Genomic DNA, 19,542 nt, shown 5'->3' with positions numbered 1-19,542 from the left:
GGGGGAAAAAATGGCCTCCAGGAGCAGTGGATTCATGGTGAGCCTCAGCAATAACCCTGGAGGCAACAACAATAACAAAAAAAGTATTTCATATGTCTGGGAAGACAACAGTTTTTTTGCAAAAGACTCTCCTGTCTGAGGCTCTGAGATCCCAGGTTCAATCCCCAGCACAACCATCAGCCAAAGCTGAGCAGGGCTCTGGTCTCCATCTCTCTCTCTGTCTCTCTCTCTTTCTCTCATTAAAATAAATGAAGAATGTGCATTCAATAGGACCCTATCTGAAGTCAAACAAAATGAAATTGCAGAGGGCCAGGTGGTGACACACCCAGTGAAGCATACATGTCACCACACACAAGGACCTGGGTTCAAGCCCGCAGTCCCTACCTACAACAGAGGAGGCTTCATGAGTGATAGAGCAGGGCTACAGGTGTCTCTCTCTACCTCTCTCCCCCTCCCCTTTCAATTTCTGACTCTATTCAACAATAAATACAAATAGAGGGGCTGGGTGGTGGTGCAGCAGGTTAAGCGCACATAGTGCGAAGTGCAAGGACCGGAGTAAGGATCCCGGTTCCGATCCCCCAGCTCCCCACCTGCAGGGGAGGTCGCTACACAAGTGGTGAAGCAGGTCTGCAGGTGTCTGTCTTTCTCTCCTCCTCTCCGTCTTCCCCTCCTCTCTCAATTTCTCTCTACCCTTTCCAATGACAACAGTAACAACAACAACAGTAATAATAACAACAACATGGGCAAAAAGAAAGGGAAAAAAAAAAAGCCTCCAGGAGCAGTGGATTCATAGTGCAGGCACCAAGCCCCAGTGATAACCCTGGAGGCAATATGTGTGTGTGTATGTGTGTGTGCATGTGTGTGTGTATAATAAAAAAGAATAAATATGTTTTATAAAGAGAGAGACCCTAGCCGTCTAGCCATGAAGCTTTCTCCAGTGAGGTAGAGGCCAGGCTTGAACTCAGGTCACACACATGGCAAAGTAGCACACTATCCAGGTAAGCCTCCCCCTGATTAATTTGTATTTATTTATTGGATAGAGGCAGACAAAAATGGAGAGGGGAAGAGGGAAGAGAAACACCTGCAGCCCTGCTCCACCACTCATGAAGCTTCCCCCCTGGCAAGTGGGACCGGGGGCTCGAACTCAGAGTCCCCTCCCAACCCCACCCCTGACACATACCAGATTTGTTTTTCTTTTACATTTGTCCTGCTTCATGTGCTTCTGGGGATTGAACTCAGGACCTCAGGCTTGAGAGTCCAATGCTTTATCCATTGCGTCTCCTCCTGGACCACACCAGATGAATTTTTTTAAATATATTTTTTATTCCCTTTATTTATTTATTGGATAGAGACAGCCAGAAACCGAAAGGGAAAAGGTGATAGAGAAAGGGAGAGAAATAGAGACACCTGCAGCCCTGCTTCCCCATTTGTGAAGTTTTCCCCCTGCAGGTGAGGATCGGGGATTCGAACCTGGGTCCTTGTACACTGTAACATGTGCACTCAGCCAGGTGTGCCACCACCCAGCCCCCAGATTAATTCTTAAAGTGGTGAATCATTCTAGCAAATTCTGCAACCCAAAGAATTTGTAAGAAACCCCCTCCCTCCTTCCCCCCCGTCACACAGCTAGACGAGCAGAAGTGAGGGCAGGGTGGCCAGGGGAGCCTCCTCCCACCACCTCCACACCCCCAAAGTGTGATGAGCTCAGTTCACATCAAAAAGCCACATAAATCCCCACCTGCAGGGGAGACGCTTCATAGGCGGTGAAGCAGGTCTGCAGGTGTCTGTCTTGCTCTCCCCATCTCTGTCTTCCCCTCCTCTCTCCATTTCTCTCTGTCCTATCCAACGTCAACAGCATCAATAACAACAACAAGAATAATAACTACAACAATAAAACAACAAGGGCAACAAAAGGGAATAAATAAATAAATATTAAAAAAAAAAAAAAAAAGCTGGGAGTCAGGTGGTAGCGCAGCGGGTTAGCGCAGAAGGATCCCTGTTCGAGCCTCTGGCTCCCCATCTGCAAAGGGGTCGCTTCACAGGTGGTGAAGCAGGTCTGCAGGTCTCTCTTTCTCTCCCACTCTCTGTCTTCCCCTCCTCTCTCCATTTCTCTTTGTCCTACCCAACAATGACGACATCAATAACAACAACAATAACAATTACAACAACAATAAAAAAAGGCAACAAAAGGGAAGATAAATTTTTTAAAAATAAAATAAATTTTTAAAACCACATAAAGTGACAAAGTGATAGAGTCCTGGCAAAGGACCGTCACTTCTTGGGGCTCGTGCTAGTTCCAGGGGGGTGGGGTGGGTGTGGACTTTGGGAGGGTTTTATTTGGGGGGAGCTCCAGCTGGTGTCCAAGAATGGCTACGAAACGCACGGGTTCTATTGTTGTGCCTACAAACAGCCTATCTGTGTAAATGACAAGTGACACTGTGATGTCACAGCCCAGCTGGCCACCTGGCTTTTGTAGATAATGGTCACAATGGAACAAACACCCACCCCCTGTCAAACACACACACACACACACACACACCCTACCTGTTGGCTTACCTCATGTGGTAATAGCCATATGGTCCCCCAGAACTGAAAATATTTACTGTCTGGCCTGGCACCTGTTCTGAACAAGTCATGGGGACACGCGTGTCATCACAACTGGCCTTCTCCACCCACCCTACCCCCCATGTGGGAGGCGACAGTTGTTCTCCGCCTGCCAGAAACGGTGGTTTTTATAGAGTGTGGAATACTACTCAGCTATGAAGAAGGATGAGTTCACCTTCTTCGCCTCCTCTTGGATGGAGCTGGAAGGAATGGTGTGAAAATGAGATCAGCCAGGAGAAGGATGAATATGGGATGATCTCACTCATGGTCAGAATTTGAGAAAAAAAAGAAAGGGGAAACAAAAAGCAGAAGTTGGACTGGGTTTAGTGGATTGCACCAAAGCAAAGGACTCTGGAGAAGGAGGCCAGAGAGGGACTTTGGGGTGCTGGTTCATGATGGTGGAAAAAAAGACCCAAGTTGGAGGGGAAAGTGTGTTACAGACAATATTCACAGGGAGCTAAGAGATTGTAACTATGTGTCAACAACTGTAGTATAAACCATTAACATTTTCCCTGCAACAAAGTGAAAAAAGAAAAAGATTCAACTATAAAAAGAAAAGACTGAAAAAAGAAAGAGATTAAACTATAAAAAGAAAAGACTGAAAAAGAACATAAGGGCTGGGGAGACAGCATCATGACTCTGCAAAAAAGACTCTCCTGCCTGAGGCTCTGAGGTCCCAGGTTCAATTCCCAGCACCACTATCAGCCAGAGCTGAGCAGGGCTCTGGTCTCTGTCTCTCTCTCCTGAGTCCCTCCCCCATCCATTTATATCATTAAAGTAAGTAAAAAAAAAAAAAAAAAACTTTAAATTTTTTTTAAAAGAAGGGGCCATGCAGTAGCACATCTGGTTAAGTACTTACATTACAGTGTGCAAGGACCCAGGTTCAAGCCTCTGGTCCTCACCTGAATGGGGGGGGAGCTTCACAAGTGCTGAAGCAGGGCTGCAGGTATGTCTCTCTCTCCCTCCCCTCAATTTCTTTCTTGTCTCTATCCAATAATAAATAAATAAAAGATGTATTAAAATTTTTTAAAGAAAGAATACATAAGATATACTAGCTGGGGAGTCGGGCGGTAGCGCAGCGGGTTAAGCACAGGTGGCGCAAAGCACAAGAACCGGTGTAAAGATCCTGGTTCGAGCCCCCCGGCTCCCCACCTGCAGGGGAGTCGCTTCACAGGCGGTGAAGCAGGTCTGCAGGTGTCTGTCTTTCTCTCCCTGTCTTCCCCTCCTCTCTCCATTCCTCTCTGTCCTATCCAACAATGACAACATCAAGAACAACAACAATAAAACAAGGGCAACAAAAGGGAATAAATAAATAAATAAATTTTTTTTAAAGATATACAAGCTGGAAAATAATGTCTTTCCCTAAAAAAAGTGATTTGAATTTGAAAGAAGAAGGGAGGGTTAGATCCGGGCAGTGGTGAACCCGGTTAAGTGCACACAGTACTAAGTGCAAAGATCCATACAAGGATCCAGGTTCGAGCCCCTCAGCTCCCCACCTGCGGGGGAGGGGGGTGTCACTTGACAAGCAATGAAGCAGGTCTGCAGGTGTCTCTGTTTCTCTCTCCCTCTCTGTCTCCCCCTACTCTGTCTGTCTGTCCTGTCCAATCAAATGGGAAAAGATGGCTGCCAAGGGCAGTGGGTTTGTAGTGCTGGCACCGAGCCCCAGTGATAACCCTGGAGACAAAAAAAAGAAAGAAAGAAAGAAAGGAAGGAAGGAAGGAAGAAAAAAGAAAGAAAGAAAGAAAGAAAACAGGAGGAGGAGAAAGAGAAGAAGGAGGAGAAGGAGGTGGCCATAGTTGGTGAGGCTATTTAATGAATTCACGTGAGTTCCCAGATGCATGCTCCTCTCAAAACCCCTGAAGTGCCTTCCTAGAGAAGCCACAAGCTGGAAGAAGCCGTATCTGGCTATACCAGATAGCAAACCACATCTGACAGAACACAAGTCTTGTAGAAAAACTAAAGCTTTTTTTTTTTTTTTTTTGGGGGGGTTCTGTTTTTGACCAGAGCCCTGCTCTGCTCTAGCTGATGGTGGTACTGGGGATTGAACCTGAGACCTCAGAGCCTCAAGCAAGAGAGACTCTGGGAGTCTGGCGGTGGCACAGTGGGCTAAACGCACGTGGCATGAAGCTCAAGGACCTGCGCAAAGATCCTGGTTTGAGCCCCCGGCTTCCTACCTGCACGGGAGTCGCTTCACAGGCGGTGAAGCAGGTCTGCAGGTGTCTGTCTTTCTCTCCCCTCTCTGTTTTCCCCTCCTCTCTCCATTTCTCTCTGTCCTATCCAACAACAATGACATCAATAATAACTACAACAATAAAACAACAAGGGCAACAAAAGGGAATAAATAAATATTTTTAAAAAAGCAAGAGTGGTCCGGGAGTTGGCGCAGTGGATAAAGCATTGGACTCTCAAGCATGAGGTCCTAGGTTTGATCCCTGGCAGCACGTGTACCAGAAAGATGTCTGGTTCTTTCTCTCTTTCCTTCTATCTTTCTCATTAATAAATAAATTGTTTTAAAAAAAAGTTAAGAGTCTCTTCAGAGAACCACTGTACTGTCTCCTTGACTCTGCTTTTTTCTTGTTGATCTGTAAGAACTCTTTACATATGCATGTTTTTTTGTTTTTTTTTTAACCAGAGCCCTGCTCAGCTCTGGCTGGTGGTGATGCTGGGGATTGAACTGGAAGGAGAGACTTTTTTGCAGAACCACTGTGCTATCTTTCCAGCCTCAGGCATGAAAGTCTCTAATAAAAAATAAAAAAAACACCATGCTATTTTCCTACCCTGGGGAGAAAAAAAAAATGTTTTTTTAACGACTACCTGAGACTGAGTTGCGATGAATTTGTTTGGATGCACACATCACCATGTGCAAGGACCCAGGTTCAAGCCCCCAGTCCCACCTGGAAGGGGGAAGCTTCACGAGTGGTGGAGCAGGGCTGCAGATGTCTCTCTCTTTCTCTCTTCCTCACTGCCTTCTCCTTCCCTATGGATTTCTCTGTTTCTTCCAATTAATTAATTTATTAATTAAAAAAGAATGTGAGGCAGCCTTGAGGTGGTGCAGTGGCTATAACACTAGAGGCCAGTGGGGGCCAGGCAGTGGTGTACTGGGTTAAGCACACTTAGTGCTAAGTGCAAGGACCCGCATAAGGATCCTGGTTCGAGCCCCCGGCTCCCCACCTGCAGGGGAGTCACTTCACAGGCGGCGAAGCAGGTCTGCAGGTGTTTATCTTTCCCTCCCTCCCCCTCTCTGTCTTCCCCTCCTCTCTCCATTTCTGTCTGTCCTGTCCAACAACAGTAACAATGGAAAACAGATGGCCACCAGGAGCAGTGGATTTGTAGTGCAGGCACTGAGCCCAAATTATAACCCTGGAGGAAAAAAAAAAACATCAGACCCTCAAGCCTGAGGTCCTGAATTCAATTCCTGGCATCACATGTGCCAGAGGCTGCCTCCCCCCACTCCTCGTGTCATTAATAAGGAATTAAGTAGTTCCTTTAAAATTCAATAGAGCACTAAAGCTGGCAGGAGAGCTCATCCTTGCCATATAAGTGACCCAGGTTTGAGCCTGGGCCCCTCCACATTAGAGGAAGCTTTAGGTCTGTGGTCTCCCTTGATTTCCCTTCTCCCTCCCTAGTATCTCTCTCTCTCTCTCTCTCTCTCTCTCTCCCACCCCAGGATTATCACTGGGGCTCAGTGCCAGCACTATGAATTCACTGCTCCTGGCAGCTGTATCTTCCATTTGATTGGACAGAACAGAGAGAAATTGAGAGAGGGGTGGAGGACTAGAGAGGGAGAGAAACAGAGAGACACAGACTTGCTTCACCACTTGTTAAGTGTCCCCCCCTGCAAGCAGAGAGTGGGGGATCGAACCCAGATCCTTGTGCAGGTGCTTGGTACTAATGTACCACCGTCCAGCCCCATCACCTCTTTTTAAAAACATTATTATTATTATTATTAGATAAGAGACAAGAGAGAAATTGAGAGGGGAGTGACAGACAGAGAAAGAGAGAGACAGAAAGATGCCTGCAGCCCTGCTTCACCACTCATGAAACTTTCCTCCCTGCAGGTGGGGACCAGGGTTTTGAACACAGGTCTTTGCATACTGTAAAATGTGCATACCTTAACCAGGTGCACCACTGCCTGGCCTCCTCTCTCTCTCTTTCTCTCACTCCAGCTTAAAAAAAAAAAATCAACCCAGAGCAGTGAAGTCCCAGCAATGAACAATGACGACAAGAAGAAATGTTAAAGTAACAAAGTAAAAATATAGCCGACAAGAAGAAATGTTAAAGTTACAAAGTAAAAATATAGCCGACAAGAAGAAATGTTAAAGTTACAAAGTAAAAATATAGCGGACAAGAAGAAATGTTAAAGTTACAAAGTAAAAATATAGCCGACAAGAAGAAATGTTAAAGTTACAAAGTAAAAATATAGCGGACAAGAAGAAATGTTAAAGTTACAAAGTAAAAATATAGCCGACAAGAAGAAATGTTAAAGTTACAAAGTAAAAATATAGCCAAGACAACAAGAGCAAACGTTGAAGTTACAAGGTAAACATGTAGCAAGGATCCCCTCCTTTGGCTCTGGTTCACTGGGAGAAATGTCATAGAGTGACAGAGCTCACTGCTGAAGTTCAGGGGAGTAGGGGGTGGTGTCTACTGGTCACAGGTTCACCAGGAGAAACACTGAAAGAGGTATGCACAACTTCTCAAGTCTCAGTCACGAAGAGGGAAACGCCTCTATTTTTCTTCTCCTCCTCCCCCCCTCCTCTTCCTCTTCTCCTTCTTCTCCATCTTCTCCTCCCCCTCCTCCTCTTCCTCCTTCTTCTCCTTTTATTTCCCAGAATCCTGCTCAGCTCTAGTTGACGGTGGAGCTGGGAACTGAACCTAAGACCTCAGAGCCTCTATTCCAGAACCATTATACTGTTTCCCCAACTATTTTCATTTCTTTTTTTAAAATTTATTACCTTTATTTATTGGATAGAAACAGCCAGAAATCAAGAGGGAAGGGGGTGACAGACAGGGAGAAAGACAGAGTGACACACCTGCAGCCCTGCCTCACCACTTGCAAAGAAAGAAAGTAAGAGGCACCAGGTAGTGGCACGTCTGGTTGAGCACACACATTACAGTGCACAAGGACCAGGGTTCAAGCCTCCAGTCCCCACCTTCGAGGGGGGGGTGACCTTCATGAGTGGTGAAGTAGCTGCAAGTGTCTCTCTGTCTCTCTCCCTTTCTATCTCCCCCTCCTCTCTCCATTTCCCTCCGTCCTATCAAATATGAGAATAAAAAAGTATCAGCACATTATTTTTTTGTATGTATTTTTTCCTTTTGTTGCCCTTTTTTTATTGTCATAGTTATAATTGTTGTTGTTATTGATGTCGTCGTTGTTAGATAGGACGGAGAGAAATGGAGAGAGGCGGGGAAGACAGGGGGAGAGATAGATAAGACACCTGCGGACCTGCTTCACGACCTGTGAAGCGACTCCCCTGCAGATGGGAGCCAGGGGCTCGAACCGGGATCGTTATGTTGGTCCCTGCGCTTTGCGCCACCTGCGCTTAACCTGCTGCGCTACCGCCCGACTCCCAGTACATTATTTTTTTTTAATGAAAGACAGAGAGAGCGAGAATAGAAAGAGAGAAAGAAAGAAAGAAAGAAAGAAAGAGAACTTTCCTAAGACTCTGAGGTCCCCATTTGAATACCCAGCACCAGAACTGAGCAGTGCTCTGGTCTAGCTCTCTATCTCTCTCATTAAAAATAAATAAATAAAATACACCAAGCAATGGATTTCTGATAGAAAACAAGAGCTCTGGGTCTCCAGATACAGAGGAAGCTGGGAAGTTTCAGAGAATGGAGGTAGTCACAACATACCATGGACTAGAGCTGGGGAGACAGTGTATTGGTTCTGCAAAAGACTCTCCTGTCTGAGGCTCTGAGGCTCCAGGTTCAATCCCCAACACCACCATCAGTCAGAGCTGAGCAGGACTCTTACCTTCCACCCCCCTCCCAAAAGTGAAAATATTTGGGGGGCTAGGTGGTGATGCACCTGCCTCAGCACTCAAATTACAGCGCTTAAGGACCTGGATTCAAGCCCATGGTCCCCACCTGCAGGGGGAAAGCTTCACAAGTGGTGTAGCAAGTCTGAATGTGTCTCTCTGTCTCTCTGTCTCTCTCCCTCCCTATCTTCCTTCCCCTCTCAATTTCTCTGTGTCTCTATCCAATAACTAATAAATTTTTTTAAAAAAAGAAAAAGGAAAAAATATTTTAAATATATAAAAGGAGGAGGAGGATGGAACAAAAAAGAAAGAGAAGAGAAAAGAAAAGAAAAAGAAATCCAAAGTCTACTGATAAATCAGCTAGGAAAGAAGGGAGAGAAAGAAAGAGAGAGAGAAAGAAAGGAAGAAAGAAAGAAAGGAAGGAAGAAAGAAAGAAAAAGAAACTAGAACCTGGCCTATAAACGTGATTGATAGTGGCTTATTTTGGGTCCACAAAGCAACTTGATAGCTTTTATTGAGAGAGAGAGAGAGAGAGAGCGCAAGAGAGAGAGACAGAGAGAAAGGGATAAAAACAAAACATATTGTTCCCTCAGGTTCACAAGCACCAGACCAGGGACTCCTCAGAACTGAATTAAAAATCCACTTCCTCTTCCCCTCCTCCCAAGGACACTCAGGGAGGGAGGGACAGGTAATAACATTTCCCACCAGCAGACACTGGCTTTGGGCTGATGCTCAGACAGAAAGAGGAAGAATTTAACATGAGAGAGAGGAGAGAAAGAAAAAAAAATTTTTTTAGTGTAAGAAGGTCAGGCTCAAGACCTTTGGACAAGCATCTGGTCCTGTTTTGTTTTGATTGCATTTTCGTGTGTGTGTGTGTGTGTGTGTGTGTGTGTGTTTCATTTTTTAATATTTATTTATTCCCTTTTGTTGCCTTTGTTGTTTTATTGTTGTGGTTATTATTGATGTCGTCGTTGTTGGATAGGACAAAGAGAAATAGAGAGAGGAGGGGAAGACAGAGAGGGGGAGAGAAAGACAGACACCTGCAGACCTGCTTCACCGCTTGTGAAGCGACTCCCCTGCAGGTGGGGAGCCAGGGGCTGGAACCAGGATCCTTAGGCCGGTCCTTGCATTTTGCACCACCTGTGCTTAACCCGTGTGGGGTGTGTGTGTGTGTGTGTGTGTGTGTGTGTGTGTGTATGTGTGTGTGTTTCTAAGCCCTGGACATAATACACCAGGAAACGGATCTTCCAAACTGGTTGATAGCCACTTCCCCCCATCCCCCACTTGAGATGTGGAAATAACTCTTCCCAGTGGCTCGCACGGTGAACGACAACAAAAAGTCTGACTTGTGCGTAAGAGATAATCTGACTCATCGCTGGTGATAGAAAGCCTCTGAGTCCTCACCCAAAGGGTGAAATGGCCTGATAGCACTTTCCTTTGGGGGGCAGCAATAAATAAATAAATAAATAAATAAAAAGAGGGGAGTTGGGTGGTAGCACAGCAGGTCAAGCACACATGGTGCAAAGCGCTAGTACCGACTCAAGGATCCCGGTTCAAGCCCCCGGCTCCCCACCTGCAGGGGAGTCTCTTCCCAGGCGGTGAAGCAGGTCTGCAGGTGTCTGTCTTTCTCTCCCCCTCTCTGTCTTCCCCTCCTCTCCCCATTTCTCTCTGTCCTATCCAACAACGAACGACAACAATAATAACTACAATACAAAACAATAAGGGCAACAAAAGGGAATAAATAAGAAAATGAATATTAAAAAAAGGAAAAGAAAAAAGAGATAAGAGGAGGGAGAGGAGGAGGAAGACAAAGAAGAGGGGGTCAGGAAGTGGCACACCTGGTTAAGTGCTCACATTACAGTGCACAAGGTGAAGCAGAGCTGCAGGTGTCTCTGTCTCTCTCCCTCTCCTCTCTCAATTTCTGTCTCTATCTAGTAATCAATAAAAGGAGTAAATAAAAAATAAAAGGAGAAGACGATGATGCTGGAAGAAGAGGAGAAAGAGAAATAGGAAAGGAAAAGAGAGTGGTCTGGCCTTGCCCTCAACGTGGGTCACCGTTGGCGGGGGCCGCCCCATTCTCCAGTGGGAGGCTGGGTTAACAGACTCACTCGAGGAAGACGGGTCCTACAATGAGCGCAGCCTGCAATGCTCCTAGCCATGACCACAGAATGTGAGCTCAGACCTAGAGGGATGCAGAAGTTACACAGGCTCCTGTGCTGAATATGAGCCCCAGATCACATCAAAGGGGTTGACAGATAACAATATTTATATACTTTTCCCATATTTGCGAGCTACTCTCTGCCCTGATCCTATCTTCTAGTCCATTTTCCAACTATAACACCATATTCCCCAGACAACAACAGGAGGGATGGGGTGGGGTGGGGTGGGGTGGGGTGGGGTGGGGCGGAATGGGACGGAATGGGACGGAACGGAATGGAACCCAACGGAATGGAACAGGATGGAATGGAACAGGACAGGACGGAGTGGAGTGGAGTGGGGTGGGGTGGGGTGGGGTGGGGTGGGGTGGGGTGGGGTGGAGTGGAGTGGAGTGGAGTGGAGTGGAGTGAAGTGGAGTGGAATGGAACAGAATGGAATGGAATAGGATGGAATGGAATGGAACGGGACAGGACGGAGTGGAGTGGAGTGGAGTGGAGTGGAGTGGAGTGGAGTGGAATGGAACACAATGGAATGGAATGGAATGGAACGGAACGGAACGGAATAAGATGGAATGGAATGGATTGGAATGGAACGGAACAGAATAGGACGGAATGGAACGGGATGGGATGGGATGGGACGGGATGGGACGGGATGGGACGGGATGGGACGGAACGGAACAGAACGGAATGAAATGGAACAAAATAGGATAGGATAGGATAGGATAGGATAGGATAGGATAGGATAGGATAGGATAGGATAGGATAGGAAAAGAGAGGAGAGGAGAGGAGAGGAGAGGAGAATTGTGTAGAATTGTGACCTTATTCTATGGTCTTGTCAATATTTCCATTTTATAAATAAAATTAAAAAAAGAATAAAATAGAATAGAACAGAACAGGATGAGATAGGACAGGACAGAATAGGATGGAAAAGAATAGGAAGGACTAGAATAGAACTGGACAGGATAAAATAGAATAGAATGGGACAGGACAGAATAAAACAAGAGACACTTCACCCGTTTTGTGCGCATGCGCGCGCGCAGCGCGCAGCGCGCGCGCGCGCGCGCGCACACACACACACACACACACACACACACACACACACACGGCACTCTCCAGCTCACAGCCGGGACTCACTTGCTGGAATTCATGGTGTAGCCAGAGGGACACTCTGGGATGCACTTGTTGTTGTGGATGACATACTGGTGGCAGCCCGGCTTCCTCAAGTTCTTACACCTGTTGTGCAGGTCCTGGCAGAAGCTGAAGTTCACACAGCGCCAGTCTTGGAAGTGGTAGTAGGGAGGCGGGCAGGTCTCCACACAACTGCCATCCAGGTAGAAGTTGCGACAGGCCACGCACTTGGTGGGGTCGTCAGGCTCAGAGCAGTTGCCTAGGCACTGGCTGTGACAGCAGAGACCTTCCGCAGTACAGCCGTGGGACTTGCAGGCGGCTGGGCAGACTAGGGGGGAAGAGAGAGAGCACACAGCTGGTTAAGGGATTTGCCCAGCGGGTGTGTATAAGTTATCAACTCTGGGCTCTGGAGGAACACTCAAGAGAAATAAAAAGAACACCAGGGAGACCCCATAATAGTGAAGCAAAGAACACCCATGCCTGAGGCTTTGGGATCCCACCACCAGCCAGAGCTGAGCAAGGCTCTGGTTAAAAAAAAAAAAAAAAAAAAATCCTACATATGTTAAGAGTTCTTAGCAATCAGTAAGAAAAAGGCAGGGGCCAGGGAGATAACATAATGCTTATGCAGGGATGGGGAGGCAGCAAAAGCAAACAAAAAAACTTTCCTTCCTGAAGCTCTGAGATCCCATGTCCAATCTCTAGCACCACCATCAGCCAGAGCTGAGCAGGGCTCTGGTGTGTCTGTCTCTGTCTCTCTCTCTCTCTCCCTCTTTCGCTATCTCTCCAAATAAACAAGTAGAGAAATAAAGGAGTCCTCCCTTTCCTGGGGGAGGGGATCCGTCTCCCTCCCCAACACACACACACACACACACACACACACAGTGAGTTCCCAGTGGAGGCCAGATAGTACTTTCTAGATATTATATTCTGTCATACTCATGCATACCTGTGACAAAGTTCAATTTGCAAATTGGGTGCAGTGAAACAATCTTGTTAACTAACAATGGAAGAGAAGAATTAAAATAACATACTGTTTGTGCTTTGTCCTGTATGTGTGCTCTCTTTCTAAATGCGCATTTATTTATTGGATACAGACAGTCAGAAATTGAGAGGGAGAGGGAGATAAAGAGGAAGAGAGAGACAGAGAGACCCCTGCAGCCCTGCTTCACCACTTGTAAAGCTTCTCTCCCTCCCCCCGCCTATAGGTGGGGACCAGGGACTCAAACATGGGTCCCTGTGCATTGTAATCTATGCACTCAACTTTGCAGGTGGGGGCCAAGGGGTTTGAACCCAGGTCCTTGTGCCTGGTAATGTGTGTACTCTAGCAGGTGGGCCAATATCTGGCTTCTCCGTCCCTATCTCTCCTTCTCTGTCCCTCACCCTCGAAGACATCATGTTGAGTGAGACAAGCCAGAAAGAGAAAGACCAATACTGAATAATCTCACTTATAGGTGGAACTTGAGAAGCAAGAACGTCCGGCGTAAGGATCCCGGTTCGAGCCCCCGGCTCCCCACCTGCAGGGGAGTCACTTCACAGGCGGTGAAGCAGGTCTGCAGGTGTCTGTCTTTCTCTCCCCATCTCTGTCGTCCCCCCCTCTTCATTTCTCTCTGTCCTATCCAACAACGATGATGACAACAACAATAACTACAACAATAAAACAAGGGCAACAAAAGGGAATAAATAAATAATAAGATAAAAAGAAGCAAGAACGTTAAGGGAAAACTTAAGGTGAAATTTGGACTGGTTGAGGCGTATTTCATCAAAGCAAAGGACTTTTGAAGGAAAGGGAAAGGGGCAGGATGAAGGGACACTGGGGTCCTGGTGTGACTCCCAGGCACCAATCAAGGGGATTGGCACAGGTCCTTGTGCTTAGAGTGTAAACAATTAAAACTCCCTATTAAGGAACAGACAGAGAGAAGAGAGGCAAGGGGGTTGCTTCACAAGTGGTAAAGCACATCTGCAGGTGTCTTACCTTTCTCACCACCACCCGTCTTCCCTTCCTCTCTCAATTTCTCTCTGTCCTATCCAACGACAGTAATAACAACAACAACAATAATAACACAGCAATGATAAACAAGGGCAACAAAAAGGGAAAAAATAGCCTCCAGGAGCAGTGGATTCATAGTGCAGGCACCAACCCCCAGCAATAACCCTGGAGACAAAGGGGGGGGAGGGCACTATGGCTGGGAGGTGAGCAATGGATAAACCTGGACTCTCAGGCATGAGGTTCAGAGTTCAATCCCTAGCATTGCATGTGTGGTGTATGTGGGTGTGTGTGTGTGTGTGTGTGTGTGTGTGTGTGTGTGTGTGCCCTGATTCTCTCTCTCTCCTTCCCCCACCAATCTCTCACATTAATAAATTTATTGGGGGGGATCAGATGGTGGTTCACCTGGTTAAGCGCACACACTACAGTGCACAAGGACCCGGGTTCAAGTCCCTATCCCCCCCCCACACACACAGGGGGAATGCTTCAAGAGTGATGAAGCAGGTCTGCAGGTGTTTCTCTGTCTCTCTTCCTACCTCTCTCTCTGTCTCTATCCAACAATAAATAAGTATTTACAATTTACATGCAACAATTTATAAATACAATTCATATAAGACAATTTTCAAAAGTTTAAAAAAAATTAATATATATTATATATATTTAAATGTTTCCATCTTCTTTCTTTCTTCTTTCCTTCCTTTTTTTTAAACTCCCTCTTGCAGGAGAGTCCCGTTTTTAACTTCTGAGGACTGTGATAACGGTAAGCCCAATGCCAATTTTGGCATCGTCCACTCTGTTTCCAAGTACTTTATCGGATTGAACAGAAATGCCAGGAGGCTGGTCTCCAGCCCCTGCCCCTTAATGCTGGTTTATAAAACAAACATGCTGTGGTGGAGGAGGAAAGGGAAGAGGAGGAAAGAGAGGGGGAGGGGAGAGGAAAAAGGAATAAGAAACAGGAGGAGGTGAGGAAGGAGAGAAAGGAAGAGGGAGAAAAAAGAGGAGGAAGAAAGAGGATAAAAAGAAGCAGGAGGAGGAGAAGAGGGAAAAAAATGAAAAGGGAGAAAAAGAGGAGAAGCAGAAAAAGAAAGGGAATGAGGAGGAGGAGGAGGCAGACAGTGGCGTCATACCTGGTCCCTGTCTACAGGGGGGAACCTTCACAAGTGGTGAAGCAGGTCTGCAGGTGTCTCTCTGTCTCCCTCTCTATCTCCCCCTCCCCCTCTCAATTTCTCTCTGTCCTATCTTATAAAAATAGAAAGAAAATAAAATGTAAAGCAAAAAAAAAAAATTCAAAAAAAAATTAATGTCAGGGCCTGCAGAATAAGCACACTTGGAGAGTGTGCTGTGTTGCGGTGTGTGCAAGCGTGTGTGTCCCAGGTCCGAGCCCGGCCGCCACTGCATTGAAGGATATCTGGTGGGGAGTCAGGGGGCTCGAACCCGGATCCTCACGCAGGTCCTTGGGTGTGCTTTGCCAATTGCACCACCGCCCAGCCCCTATCCCCACACAGTGATTTAAAAGAGGAAAAACAGAGATAACATATAGGGTGTCTGGAGGCTCAATTGGCTATAGGCAGGTAAACTGTGTTGCAGACCCTTGAACGAAAAAGGCTACAGTGTAAACAACTCCAACAGGACTGATCTTTCTACAGTTCTTGCAACTGTTGCATCTAAAAACCAAACCAAAAAAAAAAAAAAAAAAAAACAGCCTACATCAAAGTGACTATGTTACCCAAGTAGACCCCAAGCAAGGTCAAAAGCCGGAGTAGCAGCAGAGCACAGAACCAAGTTGTAACTGAGATGCAAACAAAAATATCTGACATCGTGCATAGCACAAGAGAACCATTTATCAGTTCTGACTGATAGTGGTGCTGGGGCTTGAACCTGGGACCTCGGAGCCTCAGGCAGGAGAGGTGTTTTTTTTTTTTTTTTTTCACATTATTTTTTTCACATTTTTTTTTTCACATTATGCTGTCTCCCCTCAATCCTAAACACTCATTTTTGTCCCTTTTACCTTGTCAAGCCAGTTTGCTTTTTTTTTCCCTCAAGCTGCCTGGGGGGGGGGGGGGTAGGGAGGAGGCTGTGCCCTCCAAAACATAATAACAATATAACACTAACTAATCCTTTTCCTAGCACAACATATGCTCATCACAGTTCCTTCCTTGCCATTTTTTTCCCCAAAAGCCTGCAGTTAGAGAAGGGAAAGAAAAAAAAAAGAAAGAAAGAAAGAAAGAAAGAAAAAACCTCAAGATTTATTATCCCAGAAATTACTGCTTTCCAGAAATTTCCACTCGGAACAATTGGGTCATGGGGTTTTCATGCAGACACAAGCCCTTTCGGTGCTCAGAAAGTGTGAATTTTACAAACTCCTTGACTCAGTTCCATTCAGAGACTTTCTCTCTCAAGGCCTCCTCAACCCGGGAAGCCCTGGGGCGCTTAAGTCTCCCTCTTCACTGGCCCCCTGCACCCCCGACCTAGTCAATGATTTAATTGCTTGGTTTGGGGGTGGGGAAGGGTAAGAGGCAGGGGATGTTTAGGGGGTGTGGGAGAAACGGAGTGGGAATTAAACTTTTACCAAGCCTGTACCATCGCAGCAACTCCCGTGCTGGAAACCTGGGGGCCTGGCGGGTCAACCCTTCCCTAAACCACCACCACCATCGCCCACCCACCCAAAAAAAAAAAAAGAAAAGAAAAGAAAAACCTTCCATTAGTGGATGCACTTGGACTGGACTGCGTATGCGCAGCACTTCTAAGAATTACGGCGCACAGAGGCCCAGAAGGGAGGGGGGTGGAACCCGCGGGGGGGGCGGGGGGGGGGGGGTTCAGTCCAGACCGCGACGGGATTGGTCAGTTTGGAGCTGTGTGGGCGGGGCAGAGAGCCAGGGCCTGCGTATTGATGGTTGTATGTGCGCCTGCGCGCCTGCCGGGCTCCGCCCTCTATGGAGAAGCCCGCTCCGTGGAATCCAGGCCGGGAGGTGGCATCCGCCGCAGCGCCGCCCTCACAATCAGCCAATGAGAGGGCGAGTTGCAGCGCGCTGGCCCCGCCCCCAGACTGGGCTCCCGGGCCCACCCGGAGCTGGGGTTGCAAGGCTGCTGGGCGGTGCAGAGCCAAAGGGGTGGGCATAGGACACCCCTGGGGGCCCCCCAAAAGGCGCGGACCCCCCTCACGCCGGCCTGCCCGGGCTGGGGGCGCTGGAAAGGGTGCAATCAAGAGAAAACAGGGGGTACACGCTGCTCCAGGCAGCCGCAGGGCGGGCAGGGCCGAGCGAGCTGGGCGGGTGCCCGGGAGGCGATCGGGTCACCGCGTGGCAGCCCCAGGCCTCGCCCGGGAGGGGCCCCGAGGGGGGCGGTGGCGGCTGGGAGGCCAGCGAGGGGCGGTCCAAGCTCCATTGCTCTCTCTGTCTCATGCACCCTCTCCTACACCCCTGCCCACCCTGCCTCAATATATATATTTTACCAGTCTTTCTCTGCACTCTCAGGCTCTCTCCCTGGTCTTTTTCATTTTTATCTTGTAACCAGAACCCTGCTCAGCTATGGTTGATGGTGGCGCTGGGGATTGAACCTGGGAGCTCGGAGCCTCTGGCATGAACTTTTTTTTTTTTTGCCTACACTAGGAATCCACTGCTCCTGGAAGCCATTCCCCCCCCTTTTGTTGCCCTTGTTGTTTCTATTGTTGTCACTGTTGTTGCTATTGCTGTCGTTGTTGTTGGATAGGACAGAGAGAAATAGAGAGAGGAGGGGAAGACAGAGAAAGGGAAAGATAGACCTGCAGACCTGCTTCACCGCCTGTGAAGCGATCCCCCTGCAGGAGGGGAGCTGGGGGCTCGAACCAGGATCCTTACGCCAATACTTGTGCTTCACATTATGTGCGCTTAACCCGCTGCGCTACCACCTGGCCCCCGAACTTTTTTTTTTTACTATCTTTATTTTTTCATTATTATTAGTTAGAGACAGAAATTGAGAGGGGAGGGGGAGCTAGCGGCAAGAGACACCTTCAGCCCTGCTTCACTGCTTGTGAAGCGACACCCTCCCCCCCCCCCCCCCCCCGCAGGTGGAACCGTATCCTTAAGCTGATGCTTGCGCTTGGCGCCAGGTGCGCTTAACCCGCTGCGCTACCGCCTGACTCTCTCTCTCTTTTTTCCTTAATGCCTTTTAGTGGAATGAGAAACAGAGAAAGAAGGAGAAGCCAAAACACTGGGACCTCGGAGCCATCAGGCAGGAGCCTTTTTGCAGAACCATTATGCTATCTCCCTTGTCCTGCGGGCTAGTTTTAAATTGGGGGGGTGCCTACCCTTGAAAATTCTTCCCCACATCACCCCCCAGCATTTTAATACATATAACCCAATTACTATCCTTGTGTGTGTCTGCAATTCCTTTATGTAATTGAATAACCCCACCACATACACATCGATACTAATATATATATATATATATATATATATTTTTTTTTTTTTTTTTTTTTTTTTTTTGCCTCCAGACTGATTGCTGTGGCTCGGTACCAGTACTATGAATCCACTGCTCCTGGTGGACACTTCTTTCCATTTTATTGGAAAGGACAGAGAGAGAAATTGAGAGAGGAGGGGGAGATAGGGAGAGAGAAAGACATCTTGCAGACCTGCTTCACTGCTTCTGAAGTGTCCCCCCCTGCAGGTGGGGAGCCTGGGGCTCTAACATGGATCCTTGCACTGAGTCCTTGCGCTTAGTACTATGTGAGCATAACCAGGTGTGAGCATAACCAGGTGCACCACAGTCCACCCCCCAACTTTAAAATTTCTATGACAGAGCTGAGGAGACAACAAAATGGTGATCCATATGTCTTTTATGCCTGAGGCTCCGAGGTCCCAGATTCAATTCCCAGCACCTCCATCAGCAAGAGCTGAGAAGGGCTCTAGGCTGTGTATCTCTCATTAAATAAACTGTGTGTGTTGGGGGCACAGAACATTGGTGGTGGATGAGAACTATATATTCTTGTTTTCTTACAATCTTGTAATGTACTATGAATCACAAATTTTAAAAAAAATGGCTTGAAAGGTACAAATTAAATGTGACATGGATGGAAACTATTCAACCCAGCAGTGGCTGATAAGATCTTAATAAATCAATTACACACACACACACACACACACACACACACACACACCTGCCCCAAACAATCGTTTCCAATATAGAAGGAGAAACAGACACAGAAATGCCACCTAGCTCAAACTCAGCAAACAAACAAACGTCTGAGGTCACTGGTTTGATCCTTGTAACCAGAGTGGTGTCTGGCCCTGTCTTATCTTTCTGTCTCATGTAAAGTTCTCTTCTCCCCAATCCCTGCAAATAAATCTTTTTTTTTTTTTTTTTTTTTTGTGAGCAGTCCAGGAGGCACAGTGGATAAAGTGTTGGACTCTGAAGCCTGAGGTCCTGAGTTTGATCCCTGGCATTACATGTACCAAGAAAAAGGCTCTCCTTCTCTCCCTCTCTCTTTTTCATCCTCCTATTTCACAAATAAATAAATAAGATCTTGTAAAGCATTATCAATCACAAACAAGTTTTAAAATAAAATAAATAAGGGCTGGAGAGACAGCAAAAAAAAAGTTCTGCAAAAAAACTTTGCTGCCTGAGGCTCTGAGGTCCCAGGTTCAATCCCAGCACCACCATCAGCCAGAGCTGAGCAGGACTCTGGTGCCTTTCTGTCCCTCGCTCTCCCCTCCCC

General features: G+C 47.1%; 1 protein-coding gene across 1 annotated transcript in view; it reads right to left on the bottom strand.

Moving 5' to 3' along the window:
* INSR (insulin receptor) overlaps nt 1-19,542 on the bottom strand; it is a 137,706-nt gene that overhangs the window by 50,746 nt on the left and 67,418 nt on the right. Inside the window, 1 exon segment of the mRNA XM_060181625.1 lies at nt 11,873-12,194. Coding sequence (XP_060037608.1) covers nt 11,873-12,194 — 322 coding nt within the window.

The sequence above is a fragment of the Erinaceus europaeus genome, chromosome 23, assembly GCF_950295315.1.
Source record: "Erinaceus europaeus chromosome 23, mEriEur2.1, whole genome shotgun sequence".
NCBI lineage: Eukaryota > Metazoa > Chordata > Mammalia > Eulipotyphla > Erinaceidae > Erinaceus > Erinaceus europaeus.
Note: the sequence above shows the minus strand (reverse complement) of the source record. Positions and strands in the feature narration are given on the sequence as shown.